General features: G+C 41.0%; 1 protein-coding gene across 1 annotated transcript; it reads right to left on the bottom strand.

The window, feature by feature from the left end:
* Window positions 1-14: 14 nt before the first annotated feature.
* Window positions 15-12785, bottom strand: LOC134176506 (sushi, von Willebrand factor type A, EGF and pentraxin domain-containing protein 1-like). The gene is made up of 9 exons (XM_062643173.1): window positions 12686-12785; window positions 11286-11600; window positions 11051-11224; window positions 5301-5510; window positions 4924-5238; window positions 4689-4862; window positions 627-842; window positions 271-573; window positions 15-217 (listed from the first exon to the last, which is right to left on the bottom strand). The coding sequence occupies exons 1-9, from the start codon at window positions 12783-12785 to the stop codon at window positions 15-17; spliced, it is 2010 nt and encodes a 669-aa protein (XP_062499157.1).
* Between the last annotated feature and the right edge of the window lie 5545 nt (window positions 12786-18330).

Raw genomic sequence — 18330 nt, 5'->3', positions numbered from 1 at the left:
AAAACTTTAGTATTTTATATACCAATCTTAATACCATATTTACTTTTGCATCTAGGTGCCTTATTCGACCATTGTCCTGATGAGTTACATTGAGTTTTGTTTGGTCCAACTATGCAGTATCCCAGATTGCATGTACATCTTGCAACTCCTTTAAACTTGTATGAAGTTCCTGAACATTGTCCATCCACAGGATTTTTCGGCTTTCCGCAGTCGACCGCTAAACACGCCATAGAGTATAAAATTGTTTTTAGAAACGTGCAATGTTCTTACGTTCGCATCTTGCGAAATTGTGTTTAGACTTTTCTAAATTTTTCGTTTGAATGCTCCTTTTTCTTAGGCAGGTTTGGACTAGTTGCAGTTCTGCCGCAGCACGCAAATTAACGGGTTTATGCTTTTTTGCCAATTGACCAGAAAGAGGAACCCAAGACCCTGTTTCATCACATTTATAAACTGGCCCATCTTCCGTCAATTTATGCCCTTCACTACAATTGATTGAAATTGTTTCAGGGTAAAAGAAATGATCTCCAATGACCATTCCGTTTACAAACGGCTTAGGATTCGGACACGATCTTGCTAAAATAGAAATTAATTGATTTTTGTATTGTTACAACGGATATAAAACTTACGTATGCAGCACAGTTTTCTTCCGCTCCAGTATCCTTCACATCTTGTCATGTCTTTATGTTGACGACATTGGCGGCTGTAAGATGACCTCTTTGCATCCATCAAGATATCGTAGCCTCTGTTGCAGATGTAGCGCGCTCTGGTGTCTACATATCTGTTGTTTTTATTCAGGGCAAAGCCGCCGTTTCTTATACTTTCAAGAGACGGACATTGTATACCTAAAGCAATAATATGTCAGAATCTGCGGAAGCGGTTTTGCCCGTGAGGTTTTGCACAGAACACTTTTAATAATGTACATTTACTATTTGCTGAAAGGCGTTGGCTTTAGGTTATATTATATAGAAACATAATATATTTGAAATGTCCACTAACATACAAAAATCAAAAATAATTTGAATTATTATATGATTGTTCTAATGGTGTACATACCATGAAAAAAATATTTTTAGATTTTAAAAACAACATTTCTATAAGAAAATTGCACTGTAATGTTCTTCCTATTCATCGCATCTGGTTTCCAGCAGTAGATTCAGGGCATATAGAGAGCGGCCTCATTCCTTAGACACCATCATATTTCGCACGCGAGGTGTCAGTTATCCGATTTTGAACTCAGTCCCCACCACATCATATATGTAGGTATCCAACTTGTAATTGAGCAGACCAAATGAGATCATTGTACCTCTTCTCTGCTTAGGGTGAGATTGAAAACTGTGCGGAGCCTTGCATACCCCGTTCATCGAACAAACGCATCGTTCACCGGACAATAGCGTCTAAATTGCTCACACTCATCTTTCAGCCTAGTTACTTATGTATCGCTCATCAACAACTTTTTACCTACAAATCGTGTTGTTACCATGCATGTCAGCCAAGATCTGTTTGAGTTACAGTTAGTGAAACGCCCGTGGTAACGGCCTCAATCGTCGGACACCCATTGTCTTGCCTTCCTACCTTCTCGGCAACAGCTCTAGGTTTCAAATGACTGCAGTTGACTAAATTCAGTTATCTGGAACGCCGTAGAACGCAGAACGCTCGCCTAGAGTTTTTAAAGGCAATTCTGAGTCATTTCTCGTACAACCACGCCCCACTATGACGTGTAAAAGATGTCGCTTGAACGAACTAGCCTTTCAACATTTAAGACGACAACCGAAACCGATGAGAGGGTAAGATTGAAGTGCTAAAATGCTCTTTTTTACCCTTTGCAAAGAAAGTCGTCGCGTAACGTTTAGAAGAAATTGACGTAATCTAGTTCAACCTTACCTAAATCAAGCAGGGGTGAAGGTTATAGCTGCTCTTGTAGTAACAGAGTTTCTGCGTTTAGTACAACTCGTTGTACCAACGATGACGTGCTGCATGTCGTGACGGTGCAAGGTCAAGCAATGGTAGATATCAAATTGAGATAGAAACACCTGCATACGTCCTATTCAGAGCCAAATAACAATGTAGGCGCCTTGAGAGGAAAGCTCGAGCTGTTCCTGTGTGAATTGGAAGAATATGCTCACCACAATGCTTGAACATGGATGACATGAATCATTTACTACATCTCTGTGCATCAAGCCTATGCATGCAGTTGTAAAAGACTCAGGAGTTTGAATTCTACGCTGGGAAGACTAGACATTACCAGAGGTCTGGTAGATGCCAACAAAATGATCTTGTCAGCTTACAAAATTCAGCAATTTCCGTTAATAACCGTTCTGAGTCAAATATAGGTCACACGAATTTGGGGTCACACCATATTTCCTTCTCACTCTCTTTCATGACGTTATTACCTGCAGACTGCTGCTGCAAAGATAAAAAGGACTGTACGTCGAAAGGGGCGTTATCACGCTAAATGAGCATGCGCTATCTCTCCTGGAGAGTACAGTAGCAAACGGAGACAGTGATAGTGTTGTTGTATTAGCTAGTTAACAATAACCCTATATCTGATGCGAAGCTGCAGAATTGCCTTTGCGTTGTTTCATGGCAAGGTCATGTTCGATGAATGATAGTGGTATCCGATGGACGGGATCGCAGAGAAGGATCATGTTTACCGTCCTAGCATAACCGTTTCAATCGATTGGAGTTTCCGTGTCTGGAATCACAGTTTTTACTAATCCTTCTTACTGTGGGCTTCAGCAAAGCTCAGTCTTACTTCGTCTACATCTTGTGGCTGTCCGATGATTGATGGTGTCCGATAACAGGGGCGGTGCTCTCCATATGACGTAAAAGTAAGAACGGATGTCGCGTTAGCGCAAAACGTTTCGCTGACTAGCTCAGGCAGTGAACGCGACAGAGCAAGCGACTCTCTCTACTAGTGATGAAGACGTCGGTGATCTCAAGAAAACTTTGCGCGATCATATTCTTCACGAGGTCCAATCGTTAGCGGGCAAAAACATCATAGTTACGGTTACGTCAGCCTCGGGAATCGTCGTTGCATGACGGTTTGGAATGGTCTGTGTGCGTAGAACCGTCTGTATCGTATGGAGTGGATACTGGTGATGTGGAGAATGGCTCGGGAGACGACGAAAGTGAAGCCGTAAAATATGTGGGGCAGTCTAGCTTTGAACCTGTCGCCACAGACGCCATCGCTTGTAGCATCCGAAGACGAGCAAAGCGAACGACTGCTAGATTTATCGTGATATTAAACAGTTTAGGCTGATATTAAAAGTCATGTAGTCGAATTTTGTTTAGGTGTACAACTACATGTAGTTGTTGTTGCTGACTTCTGGTCATCATTGTGGGTGTTGACAGGAAATACTTGACAAAACTGCATCACTGAACACCCAGGATTCTTTGGCATCTGCCTAAATGTGTGGGTTCTGAAGACTGCAGACAGCAGGACTATGGCATTGCCTAGAACTGATTCTCCTCCAATTCATGGTAAACAATACAAATTAATTCTACCAACAATGACTTCAACAATGGATTTCTGTTCTGCACAACAGATATACAGATATATTTCTTAATATCAATTAGAAAGATGATGTAAACTGTCTGTCATGCCTCTTGTCAGCAGTTCGAAGATTCTGTCCCACTGCACAAATTTTTTAGTGACTTATGGACTAGATCAATCTAATTAATTCATCACTACATGTACACTTCTGTAAAATCTAAATACAACCTACTGTCTTTCTTTAACGGTTTTCGTATGCCAATCTCATCTTTCTTGGTTTTCCAACTGCTTAGCCCTTGCACTGTCTCAATCAGTATGCACGGTATTCGTCATAATTTCGGGTCCAGGTAGCCTTAACTAAATTGCGAAGCACAATCGTTGATCATCTTCAAAGCAGTCTGCTTCGAAATAACGACTATAGAAGACGGAAGAATAACTTTGGGCTTCCCAGCAATCTCTCGTTTGTCTGTTGTTCCGCCCACTTTCGTCTTTGTTCGTGGTCTTCGGAAACTGAAAGAGCCTCACAACTTTCACCGTGCTGTAGCACGCAGCTGCTACACGTGAACTAACCATTCTAACCGTAGTACACTTTCGAGTCTTGTGCGTTACCTATTTCACTTGCGCTAACACGACTTTCGTTCTAACTTCGCCTGTCATATGTACACGCCCCAAATCTGGTTCTCGAAACCGGTGAGATAACCCAGAAGCACATTACGGTGCTATTACACTAGAGAAACCGTAATTTTAAATATCTAAAATTAGTTTTTGTGGTATGTGTGCGCCTTGAGAACTATCAGATAAAAATTTATACTAATTTTTGATTCAAGCATATCAGTGGCCGTCTAGAGCGTCTATACTGTTTAGGGTTATGATCTAACTAATATATTAAAAGAAGAAAATTTCCTAGCCATGACATACAATTACGTACTCACACTAAATTACTGAAGCCATTTTTTCAGTTTATGATAACGATTTAGGTAATTTATTATGTTATTTGACTCGTCAATTTTGAAAAACTAATCTCTTGGACGCGCATAGTTTCAAAGTTAATTACGCCTATTTGCGCGCGTTAGTCCAAATCACACAAAATTTGCTTCTGTACGTAACAATGTGGTTCAGTCAGAAGCAATCTGTTGCGCCAATTTCCAACTGTTATTAAAACTGTTTGCTTAATCAATCAAAAATTATATCTTACGTTCACAGGTTGGTGACGCATTTGACCAAAGTCCTTCTGAATTGCATTGAGAGCTAGTACTACCAACAACGCAGTATCCATCGGTGCGGTCAAACATCACTGTGCTTGGATAATGAAAGGTCGTTGAAACCAGAGTACAGTTACTGTCAACAACAGGTTTCCTACAATTTTTAGCTAAAAGGTACAATGCACTCAATATAAATACTGAGTTAATACGTAATTGTTATATTCTTACGTTGGCAGATAGGAAATTGTCTTATGTTGTTGATAAAGTGCCTTGTTTTGATTGAATTTGACTTTGGCCATATGCAGGATTTTACTTTCTCACGTTCTGAGTTGATTCTCTCATTGGCTTGTTGTGCTGCCTCGTCACTGGGTTTTGATATTTCATGCCACTGGCCACTTTGATTGCACTGAAAATAGGATCTTCCGCCGACGATCTCGTGACCTTCACTGCAATTTAGGAAGATTGTTTCGGGGTAGAAATAGGCATTTCCCCCTATACTTCCATTTCTGAAGTTAGAATTGTTAGGATCCGGACATGACCTTGCTATTGTAATACAAGTCTGTTATTAGTGTCACAAGATTAACACAAACAGGACGTACGTATACAACATGGCTGTTTTTCGCTCCACGTTCCTTTGCATTCGTGAGGGTTATCGGCTTGTAAGCAAATTCGAGTAAATCTTTGAATCTTTTTATCCATATTTAGGTCATAGCCGGAATGACAGCTGTAAACTGCCGTATCATTTACAAACCTTTGTTCTGAGCTCAACTGTACTGTACCATGTTCGGGATCGCTAAGAGGTGAACATTGAATTTCTAAATAAATTCAAAACTTTAGTATTTTATATATCAATCTTAATACCATATTTATTTAATATACAGCAATAATATGTCAGAATCTGCTGAAGCAGTCCGGCACGTGAGGCTTTGGACAGAATACTCTTAACAATTTATATTTACTATTTGATCAAAGGTGTCGGATTTACTTTATGTTATATAGAAAGATAATATATTTTAAAGGTCCACTGACATACAAAAATTAAAAATAATTTAATTTTTATACAATAGTTCTAATGGATTACATACACGAAAAAAAATAATTTTTATATTTTTAAAAGTAAGATTTCTATAAGAAAACTAAACTGTAATGTGCCTCCTATTTATCGCATCTAGTTTCTAGCAGTATATTCGGGCCATGTAGAGAGCGACCCCATTCCTCGGACACCATCATATTGCGGACGCGCGTTGTCAGTTATCCAATTTTGAACTGAACTAGGTATCCAACTTGTAATTCAGCAAACGAAAAGAGAGCATTGTACCTCTTCTCTGCTTAGAGTGAGGTTGAAAACTGCGCGGAGCTTTGCATACCCCGTTCTTCAAACAAACGCATCGTTCACCGGACAATAGCGTTTAAATTTTGCACACGCATTTTTCAGCCTAGTTACTTATAGTATCGCTCATCAAAAACCTTTTTACCTACAAATCGTGTTGTTACCCTGCATGTCAGCCAAGATCTGTAACAGTTACTGTTTGTGAAACGCCCGTGGCAACGGCCATAATCGTCAAACACCCATTTTCTTGCCTTTACTACCTTGCGGCAACAGCTGTAGGTTTCAAATGACTGCAGTTGACTAAATTCAGTTATCGGAAACACTGCAGAACTCAGAACGCTCGCCTAGAGTGCTTGACGGAAATTCTGAATCATTTCTCATAGAACCACGCCCCTTCTACGACGTGTAAAAGATGTCATTTGTGCGTAGTAGCCGTTCAACGAAGAAGATGACAGCCGAAACCGATGAGAGGGCACGATGAAAGTGCTAAAATGCTCTATTTTACCCTTTGCAAAGAAAATATTCGCGTAGCGTTTACAAGGACTTGACGTAATCTAGTTCAACTTTACCTAGGAGAAGCAACGGTGAAGGTTCTAGCTGCTCTGATAGTACAACTCGTTGTACCAACGATGACGTGCTGTACGTCGTGACGGTGCAAGGTCAAGCAATGGTAGATATCAAACTGAGATAGAAACACCTGCATACGTCCTATTCAGAGCCAAATAACAATGTAGGCGCCTTGAGAGGAAAGCACGAGCTGTTTCTGTGCGAATTGGGAGAATATGCTCACCACAATGCTTGAACATGGATGACATGAATCTTTTACTACATCTCTGTGCATCAAGCCTATGCATGCAGTTGTAAAAGACTCAGGAGTTCAAATTCTTACGCTGGGAAGACTAGACATTACCAGAGGTCTGGTAGATGCCAACAGAGTGATCTTGTCAGCATACAAAATTCAGCAATTTCCGTTAATGACCGTGCTGAGTCAAGTATAGGTCACACGACTTAGGGTCACACCATATTTCCTTCTCACTCTCTTTCGTTATTACCTGCAGACTGCTGCTGCAAAGACAAGAATGACTGTCCGCCAAAAGGGGCGTTATCACGCTCAATGAGCATGCGCTATCTCTCCTGGAGAGTACAGTAGCAAACGGAGACAGTGATAGTGTTGTTGCATTAGCTAGTTAGCAATAACCCTATATCTGATGCCAAGTTGCAGAATTGCCTTTGCGTTGTTTCATGGGAAGGTCGTGTCCGATGAATGATAGAGCGACGCCCCTGTTATCGGACACCATCAATCATCGGACAGCCGTGCAAGAAGTAAACGAAGTAAGACTGAGCTTTGTTAAAGACCACAGTAAGAAGGATTAGTAAAGACTGTGATTCCAGACGCGGGACATCCAAAGGCTTGAAACGGTTATGCTAGGACGGAAAACATGATCCTTCTCTGCGACCCCGTTCATCGGACACCACCACTATCATTCACCGGACACGACGTCCCCCATGAAAACGCAAAGGCAATTCTGCAACTTTGCACCTGAGATAGGTTTATAGGTGACTAGCTAACACAACAACACTATCACTGTCTCCGTTTGCTACTCTCCAGGAGAGATAGCGCACGCTCATTGAGTCGAGGTAACGCCCTTTCGTCAGACAGTCTTTTTCTTTGCAGCAACAGTCTGCAGGTAGTAATGTCATGAGAGAGAGAGAGAGAGAGAGAGAGAGAGAGAGAGAGAGAGAGAGTTGGAAGGAAATATCGTACGGCCCCCAATTCGTTTCACCTTTAGTTGACTCAGCAACGGTCAATAGCGGAAACTGCTGAATTTTCTCTGCTGACAAACTCACTCTGTTGGCATCTACTAGCCCTCCGGTACTAATTAGTCTTCCCTGCGTAAGAATTTGAACTACTGAGTGTCTTGCAGCACAACTGCACAGTCTTGATGCACCGGATGTAGCAGACGATTCACGTCATCCATGTTCGAGATTTGCGGTGAGCACATTCTCCCAACTCGCACAGGAGCAGCCCGTACTTTCCTTTCAAGGCCCCTAGATTGTTACTTGGCTCTGAATAAGACGTGTGCGGGTGTTTCTATCTTAGTTTGATATCTACCATTGCCTGACCTTGCACCGTCACGAAGTGCAACACGTCATCGTTGGTACAGCCAGCTGTACCGAATGCAGGAACTTTGTTTATTATCATAGCAGCTAGAACCTTCACCATTGCTTCTCCTAGATAAAGTTGAATTAGATAACGTCAAGTGCTTGTCAACGCGCGCTACGCGGCAATCGACTTACTTTGCAAAGGGTAAAAGAGAGTTTTAGCACTTCAATCCTGCCCTCTCATCGGTTTCGGTTATCGTCTTCTTTGTTGAACGGCTAGTTTGTTCAAGCGACATCTTTTTCACGTCCTAGTGGGGCGTCGTTGTAGGAGAAATTACTCAGAATTGCCATCAAGCACTCCAGGCAAGTGTTCTGCGTTCTGGGGCGTTTCAGATAACTCAATTTAATCAAATGCAGTCATTTGAAACCTAGAGCTGTTGCTGAGAAGGCAGGAAGGCAAGAAAATGGGTGTCCGACGATTGGGGTCGTTACCACAGGCGTTTCACTGACTGTAACGCATACAGATCTTGGCTGACATGCAGGGTAACAACACGATTTGCAGGTAAAGAGTTGTTTATTAGCAATATACAAGTAACTAGGCTGAAGGATGCGTGTGTGCAATTTCTACGCTACTCTCCGGTGAACGATGCGTTTGTCCGATGAACGGGGTATGCAAGGCTCCACACTGTTTTCAATCTCACTCTAAGCAGAGAATAGGTACAATGCTCTCTTTCGGTGTGCTCAATTACAACTTTTATACCTACATTTATGATGTGGTAGGGACTGCGTTCAAAAACGAATAACTGAGAACTCGTGTCCGGAATATGATTGTGTCCGAGGAACGTGCCGCGCTATAGTGGTATCCGATGGACGGGATCGCAGAGAAGGATCATGTTTAACGTCCTAGCATAACCGTTTCAATCGATTGGAATTCCCGCGTCTGGAATCACAGTATTTACTAATACTTCTTACTGTGGGCTTCAGCAAAGCTCAGTCTTACTTCGTCTACGTCTTGTGGCTGTCCGATGATTGATGGTGTCCGATAACAGGGGCGGTGCTCTGCATATGACGTAAAAGTGAGAACGAATGTCGCGTTAGCGCAAAACGTTTCGCTGACTAGCTCAGGCAGTGAACGCGACAGAGCAAGCGGCTCTGTCTAGTGATGAAGGCGTCGGTGATCTCAAGAAAACTTTGCACGATCATACTCTTCACGAGGTACAATCGTTACTGGGCAAAACACCATTGTTACAGTTACGTCAGCCTTGGGATCATCGTTGTAGGACGGTTTGAAATGGTCTTTGTGCGTGGAACCTTCAGTATCGTATGGATTGGAGACTGGTGATTTGAAGAATGGCTCGGGAAATGACGAAAGTGAAGCCGTAAAATAGGTGGGGCTGTCTAGCTTTGAACCTGTCGTCACTGAGACGCCATCGCTTGTAGCACCCGAAGACGAGAAAAACGAACGACTACTTGATTTATTGTGGTATTAAACAGTTTTGGCTGTTACTACAAGTCATTTAGCGGAATTTTGTTTAGGTGTACAACTACATGTAGTTGTTTTTCCTGACCTCTGGTCTTCATTGTGGCTGTTGCCAGGACATACTTTACAAAACTGCATCAGGATTATCTGATGTCTGCCCAGATGTGTGGGTTCTGAAGACTGCGTACAACCGGACTATGGCATTGCCTAGAACTGATCCTCCTCCAATTCAAGAGAAACAATACTAATTAATTTTACAAACAATGCTGACTTCAACAATGGATTTCTCTGCTGCACAGGAGATATACAGATATAATTTATACTATCAATTAGCATGATGGTGTAAACTGGCTGTCATGCCTTTTGTCAGCAGTTAGAAGATTCTGTACCACTGTACAAATTGTTCAGAGACTTATAAAGCTAGGTCAATTTCATTTATCACTACATGTACACTTCTGTAAAATCTAAATACAACCTACTGTCTTTTTTCACGTTTTTCGTTAGCCAATCTCATCTTTCTTGGTTTTTCTAACTGCTCAGCTCTCGCACTGTCTCAATCATTATGCACGGTATTAGTCTCAATTTCGGCGCCCGGTAGCCAAGACTAAATTGCTCGAACAATCCTGGCTCATCTTCAAAGCAGACTTCTCCAAAATAGCGACTATACAACATGGAAGAATCACTTGGGTCTTCCCAGCGATCTCGTTTGTATGTTGTTCCGGCCACTTTCGTCTTTGTTCGTGGTCTTCGGAAACTGAAAGAGCCTTATACAGTCTTTCACCGTACTATAGCACGCAGCTGCCACACATCGTCTAGCCATTCTAACCGTAGTACACATTCGAGTCTTGTGCGTTACCTATTTCACTTGCGCTAACACGACTTCCGTTCTGACCTACATGTCATATGTACACGCCCCAAATCTGGTCCTCGAAACCGGATGCAATAAACCAGAAGCACATTACGGTGTAATTATTATAGAAGCCGTACTTTCAAAAATCTAAAATTACTTTTTCTGGTATTTGTGCGCCTTGAGAACCATCAGATAAAAATTTATACTAATTTTTGATTTAAGCATATCAGTGGCTCTCTAGAGCGTCTATACTGCTCAGGGTTATGATCTAACTAATATATTAAAAGAAGGAAAGTTTCCAAGCCACGACATACAATTACGTACTCAAAATAAATTACTAAAGCCATTATTTCAGTTTATGATAACGATTTAGGTAATTTATTATGTTATTTGACTCGTCAATTTTGAAAAACTAATCTCTTGGACGCGCATAGTTTCAAAGTTAATTACGCCTATTTGCGCGCGTTAGTCCAAATCACATAAAATTTGCTTCTGTACGTAACAATGTGGTTCAGTCAGAAGCAATCTGTTTGCGCCAATTTCCAACTGTTATTAAAACTGTTTGCTTAATCAATCAAAAATTATATCTTACGTTCGCAGGTTGGTGACACATTTGACCAAAGTCCTTGTGAATTGCATTGAGAGCTGTTACTGCCAACAACGCAGTATCCATCGGTGCGGTCAAACATCACTGTACTTGGATAATGGAAGCTCGTTGAAACCAGAGTACAGTGACTGTCAACAACAGGTTTCCTACAATTTTTAGCTAAAAGGTACAATACACTCAATATACATACTAAGTTAATACGTAATTGTTATATTCTTACGTTGGCATGTAGGAAATTGTCTCACTGTGGTGAGAAAGTGCCTTGTTTTGATTGAATTTGACTTTGGCGATAGGCAGGCTTTTACTTTCACACGTTCTGAGTTGATTCTCTCATTGGCTTGTTGTGCTGCCTCGTCACTGGGTTTTGATATTTCATGCCACTGGCCACTTTGATTGCACTGAAAATAGGATCCTCCTTCGATGATCTCGTGACCTTCACTGCAATTTAGGAAGATTGTTTCGGGGTAGAAATAGGCATTTCCCTCTATACTTCCATTTCTGAAGTTAGAATTGTTAGGATCCGGACATGACCGTGCTATGGTAATACAATTCTGTTATTAAGCCTGGTTCGCAATATTACGCCGACGCTCAGTTGACCGTCAAACTTCAAAGAAACCGCCTCGACGTCGGCGGCATCCTTTGATGTTGACGCCGACGTCGACGCTGGAATAGGATTCATTTCTATTTTCGACGTCGACGTCGACGTCGGTGTCAATATTGTGAACCAGGTTTAGTGTCACAAAATTAACACAAACAGGACGTACGTATACAACATGTCGGTTTTTCGCTCCACGCTCCGTTGCATTTGTAAGGGTTATCGAGTTGTAAGCAAGTTAGAGTAAATCTTTGAATGTTTTTATCCATATTTAGGTCATAGCCGGAATGGCAGCTGTAAACTGCCGTACCATCTACAAACCTTTGTTCTGAGCTCAACTGTACTATACCGTGTTCGGGATCGCTAAGAGGTGGACATTTGAATTCCAAAATATTAAATTCAAAACTGCAGTATTTTATATGCCAATCTCAATACCATATTTACTTTTGCAGCTTGGTGCCTTATTCGACCATTCTCCTGATGAGTTACATTGAGTTTCGTTTGGTCCAACTATGCAGTATCCCCGATTGCATGTACATAGCGCAACTCCTTTAAACTTATAGTAAGTTCCTGAACATTGTCCATCTACAGGATTTTTCGGCTTTCCGCAGTTGACCGCTAAACACGCCAAAGAGTATAAAATTGTTTTAGAAACGTGAAATGTTCTTACGTTCGCAACTTGCGAAATTTGTTTGAGAATTGTCGAATTTTTTGTTTGAATGCTCTTTCTTCTTAGACAGGTTTGGACTAGTTGCAGTTCTGCCGCAGCACGCAAATTAACGGGTTTATGCTTTTTTGCCAATTGACCAGATAGAGGAACCCAAGACCCTGTTTCATCACATTTATAAACTGGCCCATCTTTCGTCAATTCATGCCCTTTACTACAATTGATTAAAATTGTTTCAGGGTAAAAGAAATTTTCTCCAATAACCATTCCGTTCAAAAATGGCTTAGGATTCGGACACGATCTTGCTAAATTAGAAATGAATTGATTATTGTATTGTTACTATGGATATAAAACTTACGTATGCAGCACGGATTTCTTCCGCTCCAGTATCCTTCACATTTCTTCGTGTCTTTATGTTGACGGCATTGGCGGCTGTAAGATGACCTCTTTGCATCCATCAAGATATCGTAGCCTCTGTTGCAGGTGTAGCGCGCTTTGGTGTCTACATATCTGTTGTCTTTTTTCAGAACAAAGCCGCCGTTTCTTATATGTTCAAGAGACGGACATTGTATACCTAAAGCAATAATATGTAAGAATTTTCGGAAACGGTTTGGCACTTGAGATTTTGGACAGAACACTATTAACAATGTACCTTTACTATTTGCTGAAAGGCGCCGGCTCTAGGTTATATTATATAGTATGATAATATATTTTAAAGGTCCACTGACATACAAAAATCAAAAATTATTTTAAATTTTTAAATGATAGTTCTAATGGTGCACCTACCCGGGAAAAATATTTTTAGATTTTTGAAGAAAGATTTCTATAAGAAAATTGTACTGTAATGTGCTTCAGTTTTATTGCATCTTGTTTCGAGCAGTAGATTCAGGGCATGTAGAGAGCGGCCTCGTTCCTCGGACACCATCATATTCCGCACGCGAGTTGTCAGTTATCCGATTTTGAACTCAGTCCCCACCACATCATATATGTAAGTATCCAACTTGTAATTGAGCAGACCAAAAGAGAGCATTGTACCTCTTCTCTGCTTAGCGTGAGATTGAAAACTGTGCGGAGCTTTGCATACCCCGTTCATCGAACAAACGCATCGTTCACCGGACAATAGCGTCTAAATTGCTCACATTATCTTTCAGCCTAGTTACTTATGTATCGCGCATCAACAACATTTTACTTACAAATCGTGTTGTTACCCTGCATGCCAGCCAAGATCTGTTTGAGTTACAGTCAGTGAAACGTCCGTGGTAACGGCCCCAATCGTCGGACACCCATTGTCTTGACTTCCTACCTTCTCGGCAACAGCTCTAGATTTCAAATGACTACAGTTGACTAAGTTCAGTTAAAATGACTGCATTTGACTAAGTTCAGTTATCTGGAACGCCGCAGATCGCAGAACGCTCGCCTAGAGTTTTTTACGGCAATTCTGAGTCATTTCTTGTGCAACAACTCACCGCTATGACGTGTAAAATATGTCGCTTGAACGAACTAGCTATTCAACAAAGAAGACGACAACGGAAACCGATGAGAGAGTAAGATTGAAGTGCTGAAATGCTCTTTTTACCCGTTGCAAAGAAAGTAGTCGCGTAGCGTTTACAAGGAATTGACGTAATCTAGTTCAACTTTACCTAGGAAAAGCAGGGGTGAAAGTTCTAGCTGCTCTGATAGTAACAGAGTTTCTGCGTATAGTACAACTCATTGTACCAACGATGACGTGCTGCACGTCGTGACTCTGCATGGTCAAGCAATGATAGATATCAAAATGAGATAGAAACACCTGCATACGTCGTATTCAGAGCCAAATATCAATTTAGGCGCCTTGAGAGAAAGCACGAGCTGTTCCTGTGCGAATTCGGAGAATATGCTCACCACAATGCTTGAACATGGATGACATGAATCTTTTACTACATCCCTGTGCATCATGCCTATGCATGCAGTTGTAAAAGACTCAGGAGTTGGAATTCTTACGCTGGGAAGATTAGACATTACCAGAGGTCTGGTAGATGCCAACAGAGTGATCTTGTCAGCATACAAAATTCAGCAATTTCGGTTAATAACCGTGCTGAGTCAAATATAGGTCACACGAATTTGGGGTCACACCATATTTCCTTCTCACTCTCTTTCATGACGTTATTACCTGCAGACTGCTGCTGCAAAGACAAAAACGACTGTCCGTCGAAAGGGGCGTTATCACGCTCAATGAGCATGCGCTATATCTCCTGGAGAGTACAGTAGCAAACGGAGACAGTGATAGTGTTGTTTTGTTAGCTAGTTAGCAATTACCCTATATATATATATATATATATATATATATATATATATATATATATATATATATATCTGATGCGAAGTTGCAAAATTGCCTTTGCGTTGTTTCATGGGAAGGTCGTGTCCGATGAATGATAGTGGTATCCGATGAACGGTATCGCAGAGAAGGATCATGTTTACCGTCCTAGCATAACCGTTTGAATCGATTGCAATTCCCGCGTCTACAATCACAGTTTTTACTAATCCTTCTTACGTTGGGCTTCAGCAAATCTCAGCCTTACTTCGTCTACATCTTGTGGCTGTCCGATGATTGATAGTGTCCGATAACAGGGGCGGTGCTCTACATATGGCGTAAAAGTGAGAACGGATGTCGCCGTTTCGCTGAATAGCTCAGGCAGTGAACGCGACAGAGCAAGCGGATTTCTGTAGTGATGAAGACGTCGGTGATCTCAAGAAAACTTTGCGCTATCATATTCTTCACGAGGTACAATAGTTAGCGGCTAAAACACCATAGTTACGGTTACGTCAGCCTCAGGAATCGTCGTTGCATGACGGTTTGGAATGGTCTGTGCGCGTAGAACCTTCAGTATCGTATGGAGTGGATACTGGTGATGTGGAGAATGGCTCGGGAGACGACGAAAGTGAAGCCGTAGAATAGGTGGGGCTGTCTAGCTTTGAACCTGTCGCCATTGAGACGCCATCGCTTGTAGCACCCGCGACGAGCAAAACGAAAGACTAATAGATTTATCGTGACATTAAAAAGTTTAGGCTGATATTACAAGTCATGTAGTCAAAACGTTTTATGTGTACAACTACATGTACTTGTTGTTGCTGACCTCTGGTCATCATTGTGGGTGTTGCCAGGGCATACTTGACAAAACTGCATCACTGAACACCCAGGATTCTTTGCATCTGCCTAAATGTGTGGGTTCTGAAGACTGCAGACAGCAGGACTATGGCATTGTCTAGAACTGATTCTTCTCCAATTCATGATAAACAATACAAGTTAATTCTACCAACAATAACTTTCTGTGCTGCACAGGAGATATACAGATATATTTCTTAATATCAATTAGCAAGACGGTGTAAACTGTCTGTCATGCCTCTTGTCAGCAGTTCAAAGATTCTGTCCCACTACACAAATTTTTCAGTGACTCATGAACTAAATCAATCTAATTAATTCATCACTACATGTACACTTCTGTGAAGTCTAAATACAACGTACTGTCTTTTTTCCACGGTTCTTTTATGCCATTCTCATTTTTCTTGGTTTTCCAACTGCTTAGCCCTTGCACTGTCTCAGTCAGTATACACGGTATTCGTCATAATTTCGGCGCCAGGTAGCCTTAACTAAATTGCGAAGCACAATCGTGGTTCATCTTCAAAGCAGTCTGCTTCGAAATAACGACTATACAAAGGGAAGAATCACTTTGGGCTTCCCAGCGATCTCTCGTTTGTCTGTTGTTCCGCCCACTTTCGTCTTTGTTCGTGGTTTTCGGAAACTGAAAGAGCCTCACAACTTTCACCGTGCTGTAGCGCGCAGCTGCTACACGTGCACTAACCATTCTAACCGCAGTACACTTTCGAGTCTTGTACGTTACCTATTTCACTTGCGCTAAAGCGACTTTCGTTCTCACTTCGCATGTCATATGTAGACGCCCCAAATCTGGTCCTCGAAATCGGATGCGATAACCCAGAAGCACATTACGGTGGAATTATATTATAGAAATGGTACTTTTAAAAATCTAAAATTATTTTTTCTGGTATGTGTGCGCCTTGAGAACTATCTTATAAAAATTTATTGTTTTTTGATTTAATCATGTCAGTGGCTCCCTAGAGCGTTTGTGCTGCTCATGGTTATGATCTAACTAATATAGTAAAAGAAGGAAAATTTGCAAGCCATGACATATACAATTATGTACTCAAACTAAATTACTGAAGCCAGTTTTTCAGTTTATGATGACGATTTAGGTAATTTATTATGTTATTTGACTCGTCAATTTCGAAAAACTAATCTCTCGGACATGCATATTTTCAAAGTTAATTACGCCTATTTGCGCGCGTTAGGAGGCCAAATCACATAAAATTTGCTTCTGTACGTAACAATGTGGTTCAGTCAGAAGCAATCTGTTTGCGCCAATTTCCAACTGTTATTAAAACTGTTTGCTTAATCAATCAAAAATTGTATCTTACGTTCACAGGTTGGTGACGCTTTTGACCAAAGTCCTTGTGAATTGCATTGAGAGCTCGTACTACCAACAACGCAGTATCCATAGTTGCGGTCAAACATCACTTTGTGTGGATAATGGAAGCTCCTTGACACCAGAGTACAGTTACTGTGAACAACAGGTGTCTTACAATTTTTAGCTAAAAGGTACAATGCACTCAATATACATACTAAGTTAATACGTAATTGTTATATTCTTACGTTGGCAGGTAGGAAATTGTCTCACTTTGCTGTGAAAGTGTCTTGTTTTGATTGAATTTGACTTTGGCGATATGCAGGCTTTCATTTTCTCTCGTTCTGAGTTGATTCTCTCACTGGCTTGTTGTGCTGCCTCGTCACTGGGTTTTGATATTTCATGCCACTGGCCACTTTGATTGCACTGAAAATAGGATCTTCCGCCGACGATCTCGTGACCTTCACTGCAATTTAGGAAGATTGTTTCCGGGTAGAAATAGGCTTTCCCCTCTATGCTTCCATTTTTGAAGGTAGTATTGTTGAAGGTAGAATTGTTAGGATCTGGACATGACCTTGCTATTGTAATATAAGTCTGTCATTAGTGTCACAAGAATAACACGAGCAAGACTTACGTATACAACATGGCTGTTTTTCGCTCCACTCTCCTTTGCATTCGTGAGGGTTATCGGGTTGTAAGCAAATTCGAGTAAATGTTTGAATCTTTTTATCCATATTTAGGTCATAGCCGGAATGACAGCTGTAAACTGCCGTATCATCTACAAACCTTTTTTCTGAGCTCAGCTGTACTGTACCATGTTCGAGATTGCTAAGTGGTGGACATTGAATTTCTAAATAAATTCAAAACTTTAGTATTTTATTAATCAATCTTAATAACATATTTACTAAATATACAGCAATAATATTTCAGAATCTGAGGAAGCGGTCCGGCGCGTGAGACTTTGGACAGAACACGTTTAACAATGTACATTTAGTATTTGCTCAAAGGCGTCGGCTTTAAGTTATATTATGTATCAAGATAATATATTTTGAAGGTCCACTGACATACCAAAATCAAAAATTATTTTAAATTTTTATATGATAGTTCTAATGGTGTACACACCCGGAAACACTTTTTAGATATTTAAAAGCAAGGTTTCTATAAGAAAATTGCACTGTAATGTGCTTCCTATTTATCGCATCTTGTTTCGAGCAGTAGATTCGGGACAGGTAGAGCGCGGCCTCGTTCCTCGGACACCATCATATTCTGGACGCGAGATGTCAGTTATCCTATTTTGAACTCAGTCCCTACCACATCTTAAATGTAGGTATCCAACTTGTAATTGAGCAGACGAAAAGAGAGCATTTTACCTCTTCTCTGCTTAGAGTGATATTGAAAACTGTGCGGAGCCTTGCATAACCCGTTCATCGAACAAACGCATCGTTCAGCGGATAGTAGCGTTTAAATTGCTCACACGCATCTTTTAGGCTAGTTACATATGTATCGCTCATTAACGACTTTTACCTACAAATCGTGTTGTTAC

This window comes from Corticium candelabrum, chromosome 2 (assembly GCF_963422355.1).
Source record: "Corticium candelabrum chromosome 2, ooCorCand1.1, whole genome shotgun sequence".
Classification (NCBI taxonomy): Eukaryota; Metazoa; Porifera; class Homoscleromorpha; order Homosclerophorida; family Plakinidae; genus Corticium; species Corticium candelabrum.
The sequence above is the reverse complement of the archived record's forward strand: the minus strand, read 5'-3'. Positions and strand labels throughout refer to the sequence as shown.